Source organism: Drosophila rhopaloa, unplaced genomic scaffold (assembly GCF_018152115.1).
Source record: "Drosophila rhopaloa isolate 14029-0021.01 unplaced genomic scaffold, ASM1815211v1 contig_156, whole genome shotgun sequence".
In the NCBI taxonomy this organism is placed as follows: domain Eukaryota; kingdom Metazoa; phylum Arthropoda; class Insecta; order Diptera; family Drosophilidae; genus Drosophila; species Drosophila rhopaloa.
In genome coordinates, this window is record NW_025335035.1 from 793,230 (window position 1) to 818,497 (window position 25,268).

At 37.8% G+C, this 25,268-nt stretch overlaps 1 protein-coding gene across 1 annotated transcript; it reads right to left on the reverse strand.

The window, feature by feature from the left end:
- Positions 1 to 1,561: 1,561 nt before the first annotated feature.
- Positions 1,562 to 24,571, reverse strand: LOC123037333. Its single transcript, XM_044457443.1, has 3 exons — positions 24,118 to 24,571; positions 18,717 to 19,575; positions 1,562 to 2,106 (listed from the first exon to the last, which is right to left on the reverse strand). Exons 1-3 carry the CDS (start codon positions 24,259 to 24,261, stop codon positions 1,562 to 1,564), a joined length of 1,548 nt encoding a protein of 515 aa, XP_044313378.1. The 5' UTR covers positions 24,262 to 24,571.
- Positions 24,572 to 25,268: the final 697 nt, after the last annotated feature.

Sequence of the window (25,268 nt, forward strand, 5' to 3'; positions counted from 1 at the left end):
GCAAACACCAAAGTTATGGTATTTCCGATCAATCAGTTATATGTCAGCTATAGGATATAGTCGGCAGATCCTTATGAAATTTGGTAGATCGGTTTGTTTTTCCAAATATAAGACCCATAGGAAATCCCAGCTTCCCAACTTTACAAATACAAATAAGTTATGGCATTTCCGATCAATCAGTTATATGGCAGCTATAGGATATAGTGGGCCGATCCCGTTCCGACATATATACTGCGAGCAAGGAAAGAGGGGTGTGTGCAAAGTTTCAATTCGATATCTTGAAAACTGAGAGACTAGTTAGCGTAGAAACAGACAGACGGACAGACGGACATGGCTATATCAACTCAGGAGGTGATCCTATATATACTTTATAGGGTCGGAGATGTCTCCTTCACTGCGTTGCACACTTTTGACCAAAATTATAATACCCTCTGCAAGGGTATAAAAATCGAGTTTGACTTGGATATGGCAGATGATTAAGACGGATTTGGACGGGATGAAACAGAATATGTTGACTGGAATAACTGGGCAAATAGATCGGCAATGTCCTGATCAGTATTTGCCAAAGAATTTTCAAATTATAGCGATGTAGGCTGATTTACGCTTAGTGAAAATTGAACCCTACAACGAGTCAGATAGCTTTTATAACACCGGGCGTTAAGCACGGTAAAATTTGACCGAGCCCTTAGGAATCGAGAGAAGGCAGATTGCGAACCGCACATTTTAAATTTATTGAAATGGGTGGACTTAACATTTTATAGGTGTGACAATTGACGGATAGTATAACAGAACACACAGATAAACGAAGGATTTCAATGCATTATAAAAGATATTAACGGCCTCAGCCATGTTAGTGCATGAAAAAAATTCGGACCAGTCATAGCCGGATATAAAAGTATTTAAAAGATTAAAGTTTGCCTTACGAAAGCAGCGGATTCGTTAAACCGACTTTTCGGGTTTTTTATTCAGCTCTGTTCTCGCATCTACAGTCAGCTCTAGAGTTGCATGATAAGGATCTTCCGGTTGTGTAAGTGGTGATGTTCTTAATAGACAAACGACTTCTGAAACAAAACACAAGTCCAGTAAACGTCCTAATGAGTTTTTAACATGGTTCACTTGGGATAGCGCATTGACAAGCAAGCCGTCAATAAAGTCATGCTGCGCTAAAGGAAGTAAAATAAAAAAAAAAGGTGATTTGCGTAAATTGGGAACTCAGATGATGATATATGAACAAGTAATATAAATTAATTATTTCCTTATTCAGGTTTTTACTTAACACGCGCGGTACTGCGCGAATGAGAACACTTAGGTTTCGGGAGGCGATGACCGTCACGATTTATTTCCAAAATTCAACTAAATACTAAGTACATAAATTCTTATAATGAAAGCTAGCCCTATGCCCTGAAAGTGCTGACCCGGCGCCCCGTGTGTGGTGTTGGGTAGCCGTCGGTTGCGTCGCAGTGCATTGCCCGCTGATAGCGCTGACCGAAGCTTGGGCTTCTGCTACCGTCGTTGTGCAATATCCGCAGGTGTCGCTGGCTTTGCATTATTCTCATGCCGGCTACGCGTGATCAGTTTGGCAACTTCTCTGTTGCCGGGTGACCGTGTTAACTCCTCCCCCGCTTTGATGAAGGACGTCCTCGGACTTCTTGAAACCGTCAATAATAACTTGAAGGTCATGCTGGCGACGAACTCGCTGGCGTCTTTGGTAGAGCTTGAAAATGATAAAGCAGATGGCGAAGAAAGCGATCGCGGCCACTCCAGATATTATAGGCCGGTTTTCCAGTCTCTTTTCCATTTCGCCAATGTATCGTAGGGGTTCTATGTTTAATTTCTGTAAGTATGGTAAACTCAGTATTTCCTGATGGTCTGTAATGTTAAGGACCGTTGATGCAGCGGGTGCTGGGAATTTTTTTACGTAGCTCTTCAAGTTTCGGTATAAGGTGTTGTTTACTTTTACCTCCTCGTCGAATGTAACGAGGAACGTTCCAGTTAGCAGTTGTCCATTGACCGTAGCTGTTCCGTCATTGAGAATAATAACGCCGTCATCGATGATTGTTAGTGGCTCGAGGTGGCTGGTGCGAGTCGAACAGTGTGCGTTGCCTCCTGAGTGGAGTTGTTGTGCGCATGTTGCATAGTGCAGTTCTCTGCAGAATGTTGTCGTAAGGGCAGCGCTGCAGTTTCCAATCGGCATGATTTTGTTACCGCAGTCAGCTATACTATCGCCTTCAGCAAAATTAAGAATAGTGCCGTTATGTTCAACGGGGTGCAAGATTATTTTCTTACAAGCTATGTAGGGCTTAGGATATTTTAATAAAAAGTGTAAAAAGTTATTATTTAATAAAACTTTAATTTGAGCTACTTCCATTAGATCGGTTATAGTAACATTTGTGGAATGTTCATTGATTAAATTTTGTAAGTCATTTGAGTCTAAAATCGCGGGATTGATTATTCCAATTTTTGCAAGAGTAACCGACAACATTAAGGCCTCGAGTTCGGAAATAATAATTCTATTTCTTGATAGCAAGTTCTCATATAAATTTTCTGTATTTATCTGTTTTGCTTTTGCATATTTTACTAAAATGTTTACCGTGTTCGTTAGGATGTTTATTTGTTCCTGGGTCTTTGTGTTAATGTTTATTTGTCTACTTTCTGATTCTATGAGTTCTTTCTGCCTAAATTTAATGTTCTCAAAGTCATCAAAATCTGGAGTACCGGCTACGATTTTTAATGCGGTGCCTAATAAATTTATGCTTCCAGCGTGTCTATGATGAACATTTACGGTATCTATGAGAGTCTTAATGTGTCGTAAATCTGAGTCTAATATCTGCCTCATATGTGACTGGGGGAAATGGTTTCTCATTTCTTCTGTTTCTTTAACTATTTCCGAGTACATGGTTAAGTTGGTTGAGTGTTTGAGGTATTGGAAGTCTCTCCAAATAGTCACATGCCCGTCTATGATTGGTATGTAATTTGAGGTCGTGTAGTTGGTCATTTTAGCTGCTATTGGTACGGCGAGGAGTAGAATCATCCAAATCCTAGTGTGTCGAAGATAAAAATAAAAAGAAAAATAAGATTCATTGAAATTACCTCAAATTGTCCTTATGGACCACCCTCCCTTTTATTAAGACTGTGGTCCCTAAGTCTGCTTCGACGGTTTCCTCGGAATACAAATCTGAAAGTTTGTTTCCCAACCTCTTATTTGATTTCACAAGAACCTTGTCTCCTACCTGAAAATTTCTGTCTTGTCTTGTTTTGTTCAATCTTTGTAGTTGAATGTTCTGGCCATTTAAGACTTTATCCCTAATTTCTGTGTTGAGCTCAATGGTCGATGAGTGTATTATGTCAATGGGTCTTTTATTTGTTACTGAGTGAATAGTTCTATTGTATTCTATAGCCGCGAGAAGTATTAGTTCAACAGTGTCTTCAATACTTCTTTCAATTTTTAAGCACCGTGCAATTTCTGTCAGTGTACTGTGGAATCTTTCCACTTGTCCGTTCGATGTACTATGAAGAGGCGGTGCATTGTTTCGGATTTTATAGAAGGCTCATTATCGCAATAAATTGTTTTTGGTCGTCGATAGAAATTGGTTGGACAATTGAAAATTTTGAAAATTTATCTACACAAGTAAGAAAGTATTTTTTGTCGGTCGAAAATATGTCAATATGTAATATTTCGCCCGTGTATGAGGGAATAGGTGTTTCCCCGAGAATCTGTTTCTGAGGGTGTCGATCATATTTTGCCTTCTGGCAAATTTTACAATTTGCGACGACCTCATTTGCCATATGAGTCATTTTGGGAAAAAAAATAGTCCTGCATGATCTGCTTCACGTTTTCCTGTCCAGCTCTATGAGCCCTGTTATGTTCTAACACAGTAATTTCTTTGTGTTCGTTTTTGTCTAAGATGTCGGTCACCATGCGGTTTGTGTAACGAAAAGTGGTTGTCGGAAATGTTTCTATTAATTTATGTTGGATAAATGCCAGTACTGGTAGTTCGCAAAAAATTGCATTGACTACGTCCTTATTGACCACATCACATATTTTCTGCATAAGTGTTTCTCTATCCGAGAAATGTAAGAGATGTCGAGTCTTTTCACCAAACATAATGACCATTCTAACTGAAGCAATTCCGCTTTCTTCTATTATTATTTGGTTCCGAAAGCAGTTGACCGGCTTGTCCGTTTTTTCGATGGTGTAGGTTAGTGATAATTCGCTATGTATTGTGGCAATATCTGACTGCGCATCTTCTTCTAGCGAGTGAATGTGCTGTCGGGACAGCGCGTCAGCAACGTAGTTCTCTTTTCCTGGCTTGTAAAAAATTTGTGCATTGTGCTCGTCAATGAAAGCTTTCCAGCGCTTAATTTTTGCGTTTGGATTGCGATCTGAGACGGCGAAAGTTAGTGGTTGGTGGTCAGTAAAAATGTTTAAATTTTTTACGCCGTATAGGTAATTTCTGAGGCTCTTTAAGGCCCACACAATTGCCAACAACTCTCTTTCGTTTGTTGCAAAATTTAGTTCCCTGTCTTTTAAAGTTCGTGATATCATGGTTATGGGTTTTCCGTCCTGTGATAAGACTGCTCCCAAACCGAAAGATGAAGCGTCCGTCGTTAAGTCAAAGGTTTTTTTATAATTTGGATATAATAACATTACGTTTTCTGACGCGAGAACACTCTTAAGCTTCTCAAATGCCTGGCGCTGATGCTCATCAAAGTTAACGGGTATTTTTTTAGATTGGCCTGCGCTTACTTTGCCATTCTCGCCTTTTAGGATGTCACTTATAGGTTTTGCAATAGATGCAAAGTCCTTAATAAAACACCTATAGTAACTTGCTAATCCAAGGAATGATCTGACATTAAATAGTGTGGTTGGTTGCTCGTAGTTACGAATTGCATCTACTTTGCTAGGGCATGTTCTTATGCCTCCTCGTGAAACTACGAAACCTAAATACTCTACGCTTTCTTTAAAGAAATTAGATTTTTCACGCTCATTCACCCTCATGTTGGCCTCATATAATTTGTCCAAGACCCATGCTCTGTGTTTCACATGATCGTGCATATTTTCTGAAAAAATAATTAGGTCATCGACATAGACATAGCATGATTTCCCTATTTGTTCTCTGAGCACATCATCGATGGCTCTCTGAAAAATGCTGGGCGCGTTCTTCAATCCAAAGGGCAGTCTGCAAAATTCATATTTCCCACTTCCTACTGAGAAGGCTGTTTTCTCTCTGTCGTTTTCGGCGGGAAGTATCTGGTGGAAACCAGACTTCAAATCCAATGTGGTAAAGTGTTTCGCCCTCCCTAAATTTGCCAGGATAAAAACAACATTCGGGATAGGGTATTTGTCGTCTATTGTCTTTAAGTTAAGTTTCCGGAAGTCTATTACTAGGCGTTTTTTTGTGTTTCCCTGCTCATCGGTCCCTTTTTTATCTACAACCCAAACAGGGTTGTTATACGGAGACCCAGATGGTCGGATTATGCCGTCTCGTAACATGGCTTTTGTTTCTTTATTTACAAAGTCGGACACACCCATCGGGTATGGGTACAATTTTGAATATATTGGGTCTTCGTTCTCAGTCCGGATAATAGCAGTGATATTAGTATTGTAAGGCAGCGCCTCGTTCGGCTCTGCGAATACGCCTGTGCGATTTCCCCACATGTCCTGGAATTTTTCTGAAATTTCCTGGGGTACCTCAATATCCTCAACCTTTGTAAAATTAACATTTGCACATTTTAAAAATTTAATTTCTTTTGCACTGCTATTAGTTATTAATTTCTTGTCTTTTAGGTCGAGTACTACATCAGTTTTTTTTAGTAAGTCTAGTCCGATTATTCCGTCAAAGGTCGTTAAGTTCGGTAGTAAGAAAAATGTTGTAGTTGTGTTAAAAAGGTGCATCATACATTTTTTATTTATGGTGTTGTGACCATGGATTGATTTTACAGAAAAAGGTTTATTTACGTAAATAATGTTTTTTAATTATTTCATAGGCTTGATATAATTTTTGGAAGCCCCTGTGTCTATCAAAAGTTTGATTTTCCTCCCTGCGATATCCCTTTCTATGAATGGGAGCAGGGAGTTATGCCTAAAAAATTTATTTCGTCATATTCTACAAGGTCATCGTCTACATCTTCTACTTATTCCTCTGCTACTGTAGGGTATTCGTCATTGTTTTCATTCGATAAATCGTTGTCTAACGCTAAATGGTTTATTCTTTGATGTTTCGGTCCTGTGTACCTAGCGCTACTGTTATTAGGTCTTTTACTTGCCAGTCCCTGGTTATTGTAAGCGTTCGCTTGGAAATTTTGTGGACTTGTCTGCCATTGACTGTTTTGGGGCTGTCTTTGAAACGGACCACTTTGTTGATTTTGAGTTGGCTGTCTAAAGCGAGATGAGCTATCGACGTCCATTGGCTGTACCGGATCTTGTCTAAGTGGCTGTCTTGGCCTTTTATTAAAATGGGGTTTTTACCCTCCGGGTGGAATCTAGATTCTGTTACCGGATTTCTTTCTCTGTCCAGTTGTCTCTGTTCGGACCTTTGGAGTTTTTCCTCCGTGCTACGGGCAAAATTACTTGCGAACATATATCGCTCATGGTTAGCCTCTACTTCCTGTGCTAGCGCTAGAGCGGAAGGAAGATCAGATGGTCTTGCTGAAAAAAGAACATCGCTTAGCGATTTTCTTGTTCCAGAAATAAAAACGCGTAGCGCATCCGCTCTGTATTTTTCGTTCAGTGGAGCAGCTACGGTGTTGTCGTAGGTCATAATTGTCTTATTTATAAGCAGAGTCAGTTTTTTCTCTACTTCGTCATAGTACTGTAAGAATGTCATGTTTCCTTGGCGGAGCGTTGACATCTCCTGTTCTATTAAATATACCGGCCGCTTGTCCGCGTATGTGAAGTCTAGTCGGTTTATTATGGCCCTAAAGTTCAGAGGTGTGTCGAACGACGAAAGAACCATATCGGCTGAATTTTTTATTTTATTTCTTAGTATCCCTAAAGCTTGGTAATGTTTGGAACTTTATATGCGGTGTGCGCCGCTTTTCTCCATGAGACGTACGTCTCATTTTTACCCTCGAAGTCCGGCAGGGACTTCATAATATCTAAGGTCTCATTACATGTAATATCATTCTGATATCTGCATCTCTGTATGTTTCAACTTCTGGTGTACCGATATTAACACCACCTAGGCGCTTCTGAACGTCCTGTAATTTTTGTTCGAAATTTTTTTCCTGTGCGGCGAGTGCGCTCGCAACCGCGCCCTCTATAATGGCCTTTAATTGGTCGTTGGTCATTGCCATATTTAAGTTGTTTTGGTCTACTGGAAAATTATCCGCGCTTTTTAGCTTTCGGAATTCTTTTAACAATTCTTCTATCTCACTATCACTCATATGTTTTAATACAAAGAACAAAGAATTTTGTTCCCACTGTATTTAATTTCTTTGTCGGAAAAATAAAATTTTGAAAAATTATTTACCGAACTTGTGCCTTTTTTATTTTTTAGACTCTTGAAATATTTTTATTTATTTTGTTATTTTATAATTGTTAAAATTACTTTTTGAAAAATATTCTGATTTTAAAAAAATTCGGGGAAAAATATCAATGAACACTCCACTTACATGGTTTTTATTTAATTGTAGAAAAATTAAATTGCTGCTGATGCTCGTGTTATCTTCCTTCTTTTAATTGCTGCTGCCGGTTCGACGGAGTTGGCGAATTGGTTTTTAAAATGTCTTTATTTTTAACTGTTCGAGGGTCTTACGAACGCGTTTTTTATTTTTTATTTTAACGGATCGAGGGTCTTACGAACGCGTTTTTTATTTTATTTTTTATTTTAACGGATCGAGGGTCTTACGAACGCGTTGGGTGCCAATTAATTATTTCCTTATTCAGGTTTTTACTTAAGACGCGCGGTACTGCGCGAATGGGAAGACTTAGGTTTCGGGAGGCGATGACCGTCACGATTTATTTCCAAAATTCAACTAAATACTAAGTACATAAATTCTTATAATGAAAGCTAGCCCTATACCCTGAAAGTCCTGACCCGGCGCCCCGTGTGTGGTGTTGGGTAGCCGTCGGTTGCGTCGCAGTGCATTGCCCGCTGATAGCGCTGACCGAAGCTTGGGCTTCTGCTACCGTCGTTGTGCAATATCCGCAGGTGTCGCTGGCTTTGCATTATTCTCATGCCGGCTACGCGTGATCAGTTTGGCAACTTCTCTGTTGCCGGGTGACCGTGTTAACTTATATACAAAACTACCGGGAAACGATAATTATACCCGTTACTCGTAGAGTAAAAGGGTATATTGTATTCGTGCAAAAGTATGTAACAGGTAGAAGGAAGCGTTTCCGACCCTATAAAGTATATATATTCTTGTTCAGTATCACTAGCCGAGTCGATCTAGCCATGTCCGTCTGTCCGTCTGTCTGTCCGTCCGTATGAACGCTGAGATCTCGGAAACTATAAAAGCTAGAAGATTGGCATTTTGCATGTAGATTTTAGGAGTTCCTACGCAGCGCAAGTTTGTTTCAAAATGGTGCCACGCCCCCTCTGACGCCCACAAGCCACAAGCTGTGGCCACAGTTTTGATGATATTATGAAAATTTTAATTGATATGTATTTGTTTCGTCAATAAATATCGATTGGCCTAATAAAAGTTTGCCACGCCCACTTTAACGCCCAAAAACCCATTAAACGCTTAAGCCTGGCTAGCGCCTACATTTCCACCTTTCATGGCGCCATCTAACGGATGACTTTGGAACAGCCGGCCAAGGTGCTCAACAGAGTCAACGTTAATTCTCGATAAGGATTTCTATTAAAGGAAATTGCGATGGTTTTCATTTGTCAATACCGAACTATATCCCAAGAACTATGCAAATCAAATCAAGTTAGCCAAATTGGAGGTATGAGTCAAACAATGGCGTATGTGCATATACATATGTACATATGTATTTACATTGTACACATTTGCAATTGCCTGGCAAAGAAGAAAAGCTATTCGCTATACCCGTTACTCGTGTTGTGCAAACATTTAGACTTTAATATACATAATACTATTTAAGAATGTATGTGTTTAGCCAATATAAGTATGTATGTTTAATATTTCTAGTCAATTTATAGCACTCAAAAACATAAACATAAACACAGCTGCTGGTGCAGGACAAAAGCTGCCTGTGCTAAAGCAGCGCTGGTGCTGATGCTCGTGCTGTAAAGCTGCCAGCACTTAGGATTGCCGAATTCAAATTGATAATTTGAACTTTTTGTCCTTTTTTCCTGTGGTCACTATAATTCACATTATGTTAAAAAAAAAAACAAAAAAAATATCTAATAGTCGAGGAACTCGACTCTAGCGTTCTCTCTTGTTTTATACCTAGGAATTCGATGTCATAAAATTCTTCGAAAGTTAGTTATTCAGACGAAAAGGTGGAGTCGACAGCAATCAGGACTCCACCTCCCCGTCTGGACTGACGATCAAGCCTATAAATTGTGTACTTACCCGGAAGAATTTCGGAGCTAAGAATATCCGGCCTCTCTACATACCATAATATTATATGGGAGTGAAAAACTATCCGAATACAACTTAGTCAGCTTAATAAGTAAGCCTCTTGTATTCTGATAGCAAAGAAGAGGATGCTAGTTTTTTGGGACAGAAGTAGATGTGGAGGGCGCTGGGGATGGTTCTTTAATTGTATTTTCCATTTTCCCTGAACTATTCTTTTTTCTCTTAGCTTCGTACTCTTTTACAGATATGCCCTCCAGCCCACAGCACGCATATGAAAAAAGAGCACAATACCAATCTTAAATGATGATACTTTCCTAGCATAAGAAAATTTAAATTGTTCGACCTTCAAATCATCAACTTGGATTTTGTTACGGATATAAGCTGTAATATCCAGTTATGAGAGCTCTGGGGCACCCGAACACAAGTAACGGTTTTTAGTACAACACCTGCAACCCTTTTTGGTACTAGAGAATTTGTATCTGTACTACCAGTTTCGGCCGGTAATCCGGACGTTAAGTCCACATGAAGTGTTGGGGCCACTACTTTATTTTGATCGGACAGAGCGGAAATTCCTAGCGGCGCCACATCAGTTCCAGCAACTTCGGGTACCGAACCACTTTTGGCCCCGATCTTAGTACCATTTGAGTGGCACCTAAGATTGGCAGCTGAGCTGGAATCGAATCGCGGGCAGCAGGTTGCACGGCACCTGCCACAGAATGCCCACCGACCGCGACTATTTAGCGCTTTGAGGAATCGGGCTCAGATAGCATGCGACTAGTGAGCTGCGATTCAAGCGCCACGAGCAGGTCCGTATTTTTACGGCAGTTCCGGATTAATTCCGTAACACCGCTTTTTGTGAGCCGCCTAATAGATATTGCCTGGTTCTCATATATGATGCATTCATCGCAGTAGTAGCGTAGGCCACTCCTCTTATCGATCGCATCGCGAACCAGGCCAGAATAGCCTTGATAAATTTAATCACATGTATGGCAGGGAATACTTTGCTGTCCAGCCGAGATAACTTTCTTGCAATTTTTCAATGAACAGAAAGCCAATATCACTGACCACGGACCACTGTGCACTATAGCGGACAAAAAAAACGAAAGCGCTTAAGAACTTATTGATGAAAGAGAAAGGAGAGCGACAGAGCGGGAGCGAAACACCGATTTACTTTGATGTTAGGCATCACAAAACAAGATAGAAACGAAAAGAGAGAGAGAGCGGGATTATTAAAAGATTAACTCCGGTATAAGGCACCTCAGAGAGATATTACCGTTGGAGTGCGTGCCGTTCCAACAGCGCCCAACGACGAAGAGAAAGACTGAAAAGGCAGACAATAGAAAACAATAACAACAAACTAGCACCGAATTAATGATAAAATCTTTTAATTTTCTAAACACAAGTTAATCACGATGCACTCGCGAAGCGAACGGAATGTTGTTAAAGACACTTAAAGGTGTAGAAACGTTAAAAAAGATTTAAATAAACCCCGGTGGTTTCAACAAGAAAAATGAAAACACGACAGTTCACTGTGAGGAGCGAAAGTTTAAGACTTCATTGGAAACCGGATTGGATTTTTATTTATCAACTTCTTCATCTTCAAAAGATAGGTGCTCTAGCTTAATATTTGCATTTGTAAACATAACATAATTATTCTTGTAGATTAGAAATTTTTTTTCAGGTTTATTTATAAGTTTCTATATCTTATATGTATAATAAATTATATGTATCATATAATACAATCATATTTATCAGGTTGTCAAATATCCCTTCCTTTTTTTTTGTTTTTTGCGGCTTTGCGGCGCTACATATCGGTATCGGACAGTGCTATATATCGATTGAAAGGTCTTGACATAACCTACAAAACGACAATATTCATAACAAGTTTGGTTATTGCGTTGAAAAGTTATACATGTGTAAAAGTGGAGTTCGCTAACTCCAAAATTCGCGAAGTTTTAAAGTTTTCCTTCGAAAAAGGTAAATCCGCTGGAGAAACATTCCGTGAGATTAATGGTGTTTTAGGGGATGGTACTCTATCACATCGAACCGCAGAGGAATGGTTTCGACGATTCAGAGCCTGTGAAAACGACACCATGGATAAGCCAGCCGGCTGAAGACCTCTGACGACGAATACCGATCAAATCATGGAAAACATCGAGCTAGACCGGCATATAACATCTCGTGACATCACCGAGCAGATAGGAGTTAGTCACCAAACCGTTTTAAACCATTTGCAAAAGGCTGGATACAAAAAATCTGGCGATCGACCAGAACCGACCAGAATTGACCAACAGGAAGGGTGTAGTGTTTCACCAGGACAACGCCAGACCACACACTTCTTTGATGATTCGTCAGAAGCTACGGAAGCTCAGATGGGAGATTTTATCGCATCCACCATATAGCCCGGACATAGCGCCAAGTGACTACCACCTTTTCCTGTCCATGGCGAATGCCCTTACTGATGTAAAGTTGGGCTCAAAAGAGGGTTGTGAAAAGTGGCTGTCAGAGTTTTTCGCAAAAGGGGAGGGAAGTTTCTATGATGGGGTTATTATGAAGTCGCCGTCTAAATGGGAACACAATATCGAACAAAACGGCGCTAAATCCGTTCACTGTATAAATTTTTATAAAGCATTAAATAAAGAGCAAAAATAAGCAAAAGGAAGTTATTTGACCTAATATATATATGATTATATTATATATATATAAATCTATCTACATTTCATATTGTAAATCTAAATCTTAAATTTGACAAACATTTCGGACGAATATTTATCAAAATGCCGCGGCTAAGGAAAACGTCTGCGGAACAAAGACGTCGGGCTATTAATAATATATTAATAATCGTAGGCATGCTTTTTATAGAGATAATTTAAATGAAATACATTCTCGAAATTCGCAACGATTGACAGAAGCTCGGGAAGTGGATACGCAAGGCAGAGAAGAACAACGCTCGCAAGATGCACAGGCTCATTCCTTACGCAGACGAAATCGTAGGTTCGCAATTCGAGAGCAAAATCGGAATACCGTGGATCATGCCATTCGAAGAGAAAGCCCCATCTATAGAGAGTCTGAGCGCTATAATGCGTTCTTTGAAAGAATGTAGGTTATTGCATCAGGAAAGAAATACTAGGGAGCATGCCATAAGAAGGGAAGATCCGATCTATAGAGAGTCTGACCGCGAAGTGGATGCTGCGCGCCACGCTCTGATGCGCTCTTTAGAGGACTATAGAATAATGGAAGAGGAAAGAAATACCAGTTAGCGAGCCATAAGAAGGCAAAGTCCTGGTTATAGAAATGACTACCGTCAGCGAGATGCAGAATACCATCGGACGGCAAGGAGTGATCATGCAAGGAGAAGCCAGCAGCAAAGGATAAATTCATCGCAAAGAAGAATGACCCGACAGCAAACCCGCACAATAGTAGAGCAAGTCAGGCAATTGAATGAGGATCGATTTATAAACTAAAGAAGTATTTCTCAAAATCGTGCAGTGGTTGAGACTCCGCGAAATATTTATGCGAGAGCTAGATTGTCTCCCGAAGAGCAGATTGGAAAAAGAGAGCTAGAAGGTCAAATTATACGATCTGGAGCACGTAATACCTATATAAATAATATAAAGATGGGTCGTAGTAAAGTATGTATATGCCTTTTATTTATCTTTCCAATTCATCTGACCGTTATTTCTTCTGCAATGTATGTCACGCCAGGATTTCAAAAAGGCAAAATACCAAATTTATACTGATTGGAGGGCTTCGACCTACCTGAAGTGCCTCCTTGCTTAAAGGATCTATCATACCTGGAAGAATGATTGATTTCATCGAGAATACCGTTTATGCGAATTCTTTCATTGGGATATGAGAGGCAATGCGCGGTAAGAGGAGCCGTTATTAATATTCCTGTTTCGGTGTCGGAGACTGTCACTGCCCTGCCGCGCTCTTTGGAGAATACGCATGTGGTTCAAGTGCATTTAAAACGAAAATTGGAGTATCGACACAGTTTTATGACGGAAACTATTCGACGTTGCGTTACTTGGTCAGTACGGAATTATACCAGAAGCATAACGTCTTTGATTTTCAAAACTTTTCAAGGCTCGATGAATTTCGAGGTAATAATGAAGTTGCGTTTATTGCTGACAACAGAGATCTCCCAATTGTGGATGCACTTTTAAGTGAGCAAATGGAAGTCAATCCTGCTCCACAGATCAGCTCTGATTAAGATAATTTAAATCCTGGAGGACAGGAAACTTTATTAGAAATCGATCCAGTAGAAAACCAAATCAAATAATAGAGATGGCTCCCGGCGAGGGTAGTCGACCGGTAGACATGACAACTGATAAAGATGCTGAGGAATTATCTTTTCCCACAATTTTGTGTGATAAAATCTTTAAATGCAAAACAACGTACGGACGCAAAGTTAAGTCTCAAATTCGGTTTTACGATCGACGGTGTACAAAAATTCCAAAAATTGTATGTATGTATAAATGCTTTGAACTTACACGTAGCAAAGACGCATTCTCAATTTGCTTAATGAAAAAGTCTGCAAACTGACATGTTACCGCTTCAAATATAATGGATGAAACATTTGTGAACGGCTTTATACATCATAATGATGGATATCACCTTTTGAACGGCTTACGATCCTCTCCAGCTCATTGGGAAGCTGAGAAGAAAAAGGTTTTGGCTATGATAAGGCAATTTGGATTACCCGCTTTTTAACGGTCTCGGCCAATTGGAATGAGCTTCTAGTGAATTTAAGTCAAATTTTGGGGAGCAGAACCATTACCGATGAAGATGGGGCAATCTTTCTAGTTCCGAAAAAGCTAGATTGATTAGATCGGACCCGCTTAATTAGATAGACTAACATACGTTAATTGATTAAATTATTTAAATCAAATATTTTCCAGGAATTTAATTTAACTCATTTTTACTGGAGAATTGAATTTAAACATAGGAGGCCCCAACACTCTCATGGAATGTACTGGCTTCAAAATGCGCCAAAAAATCAAGAGGAAGTAATAGCTTTTATTGACCGATTCATTTCTTATAATGGAGATAATATTGACTTGCAGGACATCATTAGATATCAGTTGCATAGGCACACCGCTACTTGCAAAATGGAATTCAATCGAGACGGAAAATGTTGCTTTAATATGCCATTTCCACCGATGCCGGAAACAAAAATTCTACATCCATATTCCTATGACGAAAGAATTACATATAGGCAAAAAGCAAGATCCTTTGGATGATAAACGAAACATTACCGAACTTGAAGTTCAACATTTAAACAAATTTGAAAATATCCTCAACATACTAGAGGTCTATTACCAATAATATATTTTAGCTATTCGATCAACTTTAAAGAAGCCGCAAATATTTGTAGGTAGAAAATACTCGGATAGAATGCTTAATGATTACAATAAGACAAGACATACTAAAACTTCACCGAGCCAACATGGACATTCAATACATTTTGGACGTGTACGGTTGTTGTATCTATATCATAAACTACATCAACAAATCAAATAGAGGAGTTTCAAGATTGCTTAGATAAGCTATGGACAGAAGGAGGATATCGCGATAGGTCTTTAAAGGAGAAACTCCAGAATCTTGGAAATATAGTAAGTTCATAAATAGAACCGAAATATCAGCTCAGGAAGCTGTTTACAATATTTTAGGGCTACATTTGTCAGAAACCAGTAACGGAAGCAAGTTCATAAATACATCGCTTCCTGAGCAAAGAGTAATGGTCAAGTCAAAAAATCGAACATTTTTTATTGCTTCATCTTGAAGAACAACTTTGTGAGAACATTTCCCCAAATTTTCATAGAGATTTGAGCAGTAGAAATAAAGTTACAGCGCTCTTAGCCGCGCGCCTCGTCCCCGCCTAAACCCAAACTTGAAACTTTAAACGCGAATATCTCGAAATGGTGTTTTTTCAAAAATGACTTTGCGGTGATATGGATTGGCGAAAAACTACTGAACCGATTTTCTTCAAATTTTTTTTTTAATGTTCGTGATGAATTTTGTGTGTACTTGAACGATCGATTTTTTATGTAAAAATTTGTATTTCGCCGAAATATATACTTTTGTAAGAATTCCAGCGACCAAAAACTTCATTTTTTGCATAGAACGTTTCCGTATGCACAAAAATTTTTTTTAAAACGATCGTTCAGGTACCGGGAATTACTCTAAACTAATGAAATATTTTTATTTTTACGGTTTTAGTTGACCCGTTCGTCCTGGGGAATTATCACCGCAAGGCTCTTCCAAACAAAGGCGTTTTAGGGAAACATCCCTTAAAAACTATTTTGTTTTCACAAATTGTTGCATAAACATTGTCAACAAACTAAACTTTCAGAAAATATAATAATTCATTTAATAAAAAAAATTGCTACATACATAAAAAAATCAAAACTTTCCTATTTTTTTCGACAATTACCTTCAAATCATATATGTATTATTATACAGAAATCCTTCATTTTGGGGGACTTTAATATATGCCGCTCAACCAGTGAAGCCGTAATGGAAAGGAAGCTAAATTAACTAGACTTTACGGCGCTTTTGGAAGGAGTTGCAACAACGAAACAAAACAAAACATAGATTGGGCATTTTCAAATTTTTCTTTACCAAGAGCTTTCGTGTATGAGACTCCTTACAGTCATCACGTCGGAATTTTTTCTCTACCTGGGCTAAATGTATAAAATATAATTAGTAAGTAGCGAAATATTATATGAATAAACCAAATATTATTACTTTACAAGTTATATAAAATACTAGCAAGGTAGCCCGCAGCTTCGCCTGCGGAAATTAAGATTAGCAATTTCCTAACTATATCGCTTAAAACTATACTTTTGATTAACTTTTTTATTTGCTACTTTATTTAAACTAAAACCATTCCACATTTCCACACCACCATAGAGGTAGAGGTTTTGGCGCTTTTTTTTTTTTTGTGGTTTCCCCATGAGGCCTATTCCACAGTGCATTTTAATTAGAAATGTTTAACATTTTTGCAAGACTTCTCTATAAACGATATTTTTTGATTTTCCTTCTGGCGCTAAAATAATTAAAGACTCAGAGGAGCTAACTCTTGAACAGGCCACATAAAACTGACCATGAGAGAAGCAATCGTCCCTTAAATCTAGTCCAGCTAGTTTTAAGGTCTGACCTTGCGATTTATTTATCGTTACAGGGAACTGAAGTATTTTAAACTGAAACGGTAGATTTGATGGTATTAGGGGTATTCGTGGTATAAAAACAATTTCTCCTTTGGCACAGCCAGTAAAAACCACAGCTTCGATTAAATTGTTATGAAGAGCTTTTACTTGCAATCTTGTACCGTTACATAGTTTTGGAGGTCTAAAATTTCTCAACAGCATAATTGGTGCACCAATCTTAAGCTTTAGAATGTGTAAGGGAAGTCCAGGTGGATTTTGTTGGTTGAGAAATTCAACCGGAAAATGAACTGCTTCATCAACTTCAGTGACTGAATCAATAGACTTATACGTAACTTCAATACCATCAAATGATTTTAACAGTATGTTATTTATTACCACAGCTCTATCATTTCTAGCAGTTAATATTGCTCTCTCCGAAAACCAATCTAATGATTTGGTTGAGATTTTTGAAATTTCCGGAAATATATTTGATGTGAGCTCCTCAAGGGAAGTTACAACAGTTCCTAAACCTGAAGGAATAATTATTTTTCCTTCGACAGTTGGAAAAAGACCGTCTCCAATTCTCAATAATGTATGTGCAAAAATTCCAGCAGTTGTATCGCCTTTTAAATGCACACGCATGTTTTTTGTTAGGCACAATTTTTGAATAGTAGGCCAAAGAAATGATGATTTTAAGCAGGCTTGTATTTCATCTGCCCTTGTTCCTCGAGGAATTACAGGAAGCGTTTGACGAAAATATCCAGATAATAAAACCGTCATACCTCCCATTAGAAAATCATTACCACGAATATCTTTCAACATTCTATCCAACGCTTCAAAAGCACTCTTATGAGCCATTGTGCATTCATCCCAAACAATAAGTCTACATTCTTGAAAAACCAATGCCATATTACACCGTTTAGATATTGAGCAACATGGTGTTTCTACATTTATTAAATCCAATGGGAGTTTAAACACAGAGTGGGCTGTGCGTCCCCCATTTAACAGCGTAGCAGCTATACCTGAAGAAGCAACAGCCAATGCTACATTATTATTATGTCGTAATTTTGCTAACAACAAATTCAATAAAAATGGGGGCATCCAAAAAAAATATTTCACCGTTTTCATTTTGAACACTTTGTAATATTTTTTGAAATGCCATTCTTTGCTCATCGTTAAGGGAATTTTCGTCTTTACTTAATTCGAATTCATTAATATTGTAATTTATTTCGTTTAAATATTCCCTATTTTGAAGTGGTCTACTAACTCTAATCGGTTCGGGCAAACCATAGTCTAATAGACACGTACCTCCAATGGACAGTGTTATATCTTCGATTAAAATAAGACATTTATTAAACACTCTATCCAGTAGATCTTGATTGACTTCTGCCACTATTAGAGAAAACTCGTACAAAATGTCTTCTGAAAAGCTTTCTTTATACATTTCCCAAAGATGTGCGGCATCAGCCATTTGACAATTTACTAACATCACCGCAAATAAATCACGTAATTGAATTGGCGATTTACATAAAGCTGCTTCCTTTAGGGTATATTCCCAGTGTGTGTCATCTTCTAGTAAGCCCAAAGCCTTACATGCCAATTGAAATGTAGCATACGTAATGTTATTAACTGTTTTAAGAAATAAGAATGAGGTTGGTCCCCGCACTTCATGAAGAAGTAGTCTTAGGTAATAGCATTCACTATTTTTAGGGTGTATGGTATACACTCGACCTAAAACATCATCCATTCTAATTCCAGGAAAACCAGGTACAATATTACCTCTCTTTCTCCTTTGGAACTTTTTATTGTTCCACGTGAAATAGGAAGGTACTTCAACATAAAGAAGGGTCCTTGCAAATGAATCCGTTTTACAAAGTTCGAAAAACCCAGTCAGTGTCGTTATTGAAGCGTTGGTTAACTGGTTAACTAATTGATTTTGATTATTAGGATCAAAATATATCCGTTGACCATTTTCCAAATGCACGGCCAAATGTACAATTGCCGGATACCTTTCATGTATGGGGAATGCAAGAATTCTCCACACTGCTTCAGAACTACTGATATATCGACCGTTTTGATATAGTTGAACCTCATTAGTAGGGCTTTCCACAGTAAATGTAGCTTGATCACTGCCCTTATTGATGTATTTGCAAACGTATTTAATGGATTTAATTGAACTACAGAGCTCTACATTAATATGAGCCTCAAAGGTCCGCAGGAGAACACAATTATAGGGCACTACCCACCTATTGTCAATTATGTTTCCATTAATTTCCATGGTGAAGCCACCATCTTCAGGTGCTCTTCGCCTATATTTAGGGTAACCATCTTTTCCAGTAACAGTTTCATTAAGCAACGATCGCGGAAACTTTTTGGAACAATTACCCTCGTTCATACAGGGCGATTTTAGGTTTAAGCGGCCACATGGTCCATGAATCATATTAGCCTTAACAATCTCATATAGGAGAGGATCCTTTTCAGAATCTGGAATTTCTGCACATATAATTGAATCAATTTGTTGAGGCGTGATCTTAGACTTTAACCAAATCAGTATATGTGCATGTGGGAGACCACGTTTCTGCCACTCTATCGTATACATAAAGCATTGCACTTCCCCAAACAAACTATGACTATTAATTAAAGACATTATAGCTTTGACCTTTAAATGAAAGACTCGAGCAATGATATCATGCCGATCGTGAGGCTTCTGCCCTAAAAATAGTGCACTTTTAATTTCTTTCCATTTAGGATTACAGGTAAATGTAATAAAAAGATCAGGACGACCATAATAACGAACATATGTCATGGCATCTTGAGTTTTTTCGTGCATGTACCGTGGCGAGCCAGTAAAGGATGAAGGTAAAATTACCATCTGTCCAAACTGTGCTAAATCTACATCATTCCTACCTATAGCATCTTGAAGATGTATGTAGCTTTCTGATGTATGATTTAGCCGAATAAAATTAAGCCTTTCTGTTTCTATTTTAGCATACATATCAACCAAAAATTGACTAAAGAGAGCTCTAAAATAGTGCAGGTGATTCCATACATTTTCTCTAAGCATTATTCGGAAACTGTAAAAATCTAACGCTGAGACTGTTTTCTTAACGTTTTTTTTTGAAACGGGGTCAATTTTGGGTATATCTATAGTGTAACCATCTTCTCCATGACAAAACATTAATGGATATTGTAGGGCGTCATAAGATCGGTGAAGTTCACTGATTCTTTTTAACTGATTATTATAACCCTCAATAATAATGTCCCTTTTTTCAAATTGTTGGTCAACTAATACCAAAGCGACCTCATTTGCTTGGGGTGCGTTATAACGACCTCTATGAGCCCTAACAGGCTTTTTATTGGCGTGAATAACCATTTTAAATTGGCTACAATTCTTCGGAACTCTTTTAAGAGCAGTTTTAAAATCCTTAACATATGGATTACTTTCATGCAGCATCAACTGTAGTGATTTAACTAACGCATTTTTAACTCCAGGACTGTTTTTACACCTGAAATCGGCTTCTACATTGTCCTCACCAATAAAATAAATTTGGAGAAACTGAGCTTCTTCTTTAGAAGCTGGCAAAACGATACCAACTAAGTGGTAAACTTGCCCCTGTACTTTAAATGTGGGCATATAACCTTCATTAATAACTTTTGTCGCACCAAATGAAGTCATTTGAAAACAATTATTATATTTTCTGGTAAGCCCCATAAAATGTGTATGGTCTGGGTGATCACCATTTAAAAGACTTAAAAGAGGATCTGGTAATGTTTTAAGAGATGGAAGCTGGACTTTTCCCTCTTTGCAACACATACCTTTTGACTCTTCCTTCCATTTTAAGGCGCCACAAAATGAGCATCTCTTATTCATTATTCCAATATCAACTGATTTATCAGAATTGCATGCCAGATTTAAATCGTATAAAAAAGCGGAATTATGTTTTACTTTCCACGAATGTGCACTCTTTGTATTCTTTTGTTGTGTTTTTTTTTGCAGTTTGAATTTTCTCACGATGCCTAACATGATAGTTCTTATTTTCAATCTTTTTCTGTTTCACTTGAATTAATTACAGCAAACGGTCATTTAATGGGACGTAAAGAAGTATGCAAAAGAAAAAGATTATATTAATAACTAGCAAGCTAGCAGCTTCGCCTGCGGAAATTAAGATTAGCAATTTCCTAACTATATCGCTTAAAACTATACTTTTGATTAACTTTTTTATTTGCTACTTTATTTAAACTAAAACCATTCCACATTTCCACACCACCATAGAGGTAGAGGTTTTGGCGCTTTTTTTTTTTTGTGGTTTCCCCATGAGGCCTATTCCACAGTGCATTTTAATTAGAAATGTTTAACATTTTTGCAAGACTTCTCTATAAACGATATTTTTTGATTTTCCTTCTGGCGCTAAAATAATTAAAGACTCAGAGGAGCTAACTCTTGAACAGGCCACATAAAACTGACCATGAGAGAAGCAATCGTCCCTTAAATCTAGTCCAGCTAGTTTTAAGGTCTGACCTTGCGATTTATTTATCGTTATTGCAAAGCAAACTTTTACAGGGAACTGAAGTCTTTTAAACTGAAACGGTAGATTTGATGGTATTAGGGGTATTCGTGGTATAAAAACAATTTCTCCTTTGGCACAGCCAGTAAAAACCACAGCTTCGATTAAATTGTTATGAAGAGCTTTTACTTGCAATCTTGTACCGTTACATAGTTTTGGAGGTCTTAAATTTCTCAACAGCATAATTGGTGCACCAATCTTAAGCTTTAGAATGTGTAAGGGAAGTCCAGGTGGATTTTGTTGGTTGAGAAATTCAACCGGAAAATGAACTGCTTCATCAACTTCAGTGACTGAATCAATAGACTTATACGTAACTTCAATACCATCAAATGATTTTAACAGTATGTTATTTATTACCACAGCTCTATCATTTCTAGCAGTTAATATTGCTCTCTCCGAAAACCAATCTAATGATTTGGTTGAGATTTTTGAAATTTCCGGAAATATATTTGATGTGAGCTCCTCAAGGGAAGTTACAACAGTTCCTAAACCTGAAGGAATAATTATTTTTCCTTCGACAGTTGGAAAAAGACCGTCTCCAATTCTCAATAATGTATGTGCAAAAATTCCAGCAGTTGTATCGCCTTTTAAATGCACACGCATGTTTTTTGTTAGGCACAATTTTTGAATAGTAGGCCAAAGAAATGATGATTTTAAGCAGGCTTGTATTTCATCTGCCCTTGTTCCTCGAGGAACTACAGGAAGCGTTTGACGAAAATCTCCAGATAATAAAACCGTCATACCTCCCATTAGAAAATCATTACCACGAATATCTTTCAACATTCTATCCAACGCTTCAAAAGCACTCTTATGAGCCATTGTGCATTCATCCCAAACAATAAGTCTACATTCTTGAAAAACCAATGCCATATTACACCGTTTAGATATTGAGCAACATGGTGTTTCTACATTTATTAAATCCAATGGGAGTTTAAACACAGAGTGGGCTGTGCGTCCCCCATTTAACAGCGTAGCAGCTATACCTGAAGAAGCAACAGCCAATGCTACATTATTATTATGTCGTAATTTTGCTAACAACAAATTCAATAAAAATGTCTTGCCTGTGCCACCGGGGGCATCCAAAAAAATATTTCACCGTTTTCATTTTGAACACTTTGTAATATTTTTTGAAATGCCATTCTTTGCTCATCGTTAAGGGAATTTTCGTCTTTACTTAATTCGAATTCATTAATATTGTAATTTATTTCGTTTAAATATTCCCTATTTTGAAGTGGTCTACTAACTCTAATCGGTTCGGGCAAACCATAGTCTAATAGACACGTACCTCCAATGGACAGTGTTATATCTTCGACTAAAATAAGACATTTATTAAACACTCTATCCAGTAGATCTTGATTGACTTCTGCCACTATTAGAGAAAACTCGTACAAAATGTCTTCTGAAAAGCTTTCTTTATACATTTCCCAAAGATGTGCGGCATCAGCCATTTGACAATTTACTAACATCACCGCAAATAAATCACGTAATTGAATTGGCGATTTACATAAAGCTGCTTCCTTTAGGGTATATTCCCAGTGTGTGTCATCTTCTAGTAAGCCCAAAGCCTTACATGCCAATTGAAATGTAGCATACGTAATGTTATTAACTGTTTTAAGAAATAAGAATGAGGTTGGTCCCCGCACTTCATGAAGAAGTAGTCTTAGGTAATAGCATTCACTATTTTTAGGGTGTATGGTATACACTCGACCTAAAACATCATCCATTCTAATTCCAGGAAAACCAGGTACAATATTACCTCTCTTTCTCCTTTGGAACTTTTTATTGTTCCACGTGAAATAGGAAGGTACTTCAACATAAAGAAGGGTCCTTGCAAATGAATCCGTTTTACAAAGTTCGAAAAACCCAGTCAGTGTCGTTATTGAAGCGTTGGTTAACTGGTTAACTAATTGATTTTGATTATTAGGATCAAAATATATCCGTTGACCATTTTCCAAATGCACGGCCAAATGTACAATTGCCGGATACCTTTCATGTATGGGGAATGCAAGAATTCTCCACACTGCTTCAGAACTACTGATATATCGACCGCTTTGATATAGTTGAACCTCATTAGTAGGGCTTTCCACAGTAAATGTAGCTTGATCACTGCCCTTATTGATGTATTTGCAAACGTATTTAATGGATTTAATTGAACTACAGAGCTCTACATTAATATGAGCCTCAAAGGTCCGCAGGAGAACACAATTATAGGGCACTACCCACCTATTGTCAATTATGTTTCCATTAATTTCCATGGTGAAGCCACCATCTTCAGGTGCTCTTCGCCTATATTTAGGGTAACCATCTTTTCCAGTAACAGTTTCATTAAGCAACGATCGCGGAAACTTTTTGGAACAATTACCCTCGTTCATACAGGGCGATTTTAGGTTTAAGCGGCCACATGGTCCATGAATCATATTAGCCTTAACAATCTCATATAGGAGAGGATCCTTTTCAGAATCTGGAATTTCTGCACATATAATTGAATCAATTTGTTGAGGCGTGATCTTAGACTTTAACCAAATCAGTATATGTGCATGTGGGAGACCACGTTTCTGCCACTCTATCGTATACATAAAACATTGCACTTCCCCAAACAAACTATGACTATTAATTAAAGACATTATAGCTTTGACCTTTAAATGAAAGACTCGAGCAATGATATCATGCCGATCGTGAGGCTTCTGCCCTAAAAATAGTGCACTTTTAATTTCTTTCCATTTAGGATTACAGGTAAATGTAATAAAAAGATCAGGACGACCATAATAACGAACATATGTCATGGCATCTTGAGTTTTTTCGTGCATGTACCGTGGCGAGCCAGTAAAGGATGAAGGTAAAATTACCATCTGTCCAAACTGTGCTAAATCTACATCATTCCTACCTATAGCATCTTGAAGATGTATGTAGCTTTCTGCTCTCAGCTTTTTTTGATTTAGCCGAATAAAATTAAGCCTTTCTGTTTCTATTTTAGCATACATATCAACCAAAAATTGACTAAAGAGAGCTCTAAAATAGTGCAGGTGATTCCATACATTTTCTCTAAGCATTATTCGGAAACTGTAAAAATCTAACGCTGAGACTGTTTTCTTAACGTTTTTTTTTTGAAACGGGGTCAATTTTGGGTATATCTATAGTGTAACCATCTTCTCCATGACAAAACATTAATGGATATTGTAGGGCGTCATAAGATCGGTGAAGTTCACTGATTCTTTTTAACTGATTATTATAACCCTCAATAATAATGTCCCTTTTTTCAAATTGTTGGTCAACTAATACCAAAGCGACCTCATTTGCTTGGGGTGCGTTATAACGACCTCTATGAGCCCTAACAGGCTTTTTATTGGCGTGAATAACCATTTTAAATTGTCTACAATTCTTCGGAACTCTTTTAAGAGCAGTTTTAAAATCCTTAACATATGGATTACTTTCATGCAGCATCAACTGTAGTGATTTAACTAACGCATTTTTAACTCCAGGACTGTTTTTACACCTGAAATCGGCTTCTACATTGTCCTCACCAATAAAATAAATTTGGAGAAACTGAGCTTCTTCTTTAGAAGCTGGCAAAACGCTACCAACTAAGTGGTAAACTTGCCCCTGTACTTTAAATGTGGGCATATAACCTTCATTAATAACTTTTGTCGCACCAAATGAAGTCATTTGAAAACAATTATTATATTTTCTGGTAAGCCCCATAAAATGTGTATGGTCTGGGTGATCACCATTTAAAAGACTTAAAAGAGGATCTGGTAATGTTTTAAGAGATGGAAGCTGGACTTTTCCCTCTTTGCAACACATACCTTTTGACTCTTCCTTCCATTTTAAGGCGCCACAAAATGAGCATCTCTTATTCATTATTCCAATATCAACTGATTTATCAGAATTGTATGCCAGATTTAAATCGTATAAAAAAGCGGAATTATGTTTTACTTTCCACGAATGTGCACTCTTTGTATTCTTTTGTTGTGTTTTTTTTGCAGTTTGAATTTCCTCACGATGCCTAACATGATAGTTCTTATTTTCAATCTTTTTCTGTTTCACTTGAATTAATTAC

Coding starts and splice junctions, on each gene's coding strand:
- LOC123037333 (XM_044457443.1), bottom strand. CDS start 24,261: ATGCTTAGAGAAAATGTATGGAATCACCTGCACTATTTTAGAGCTCTC. Junction 19,576..24,117: donor AGCTGAGAGCAGAAAGCTAC/ATACATCTTCAA, acceptor TCAGAAAGCTAC/ATACATCTTCAAGATGCTAT. Junction 2,107..18,716: donor GGTTCAACTATATCAAAACG/GTCGATATATCA, acceptor AACTCCACTCAG/GAGGCAACGCACACTGTTCG.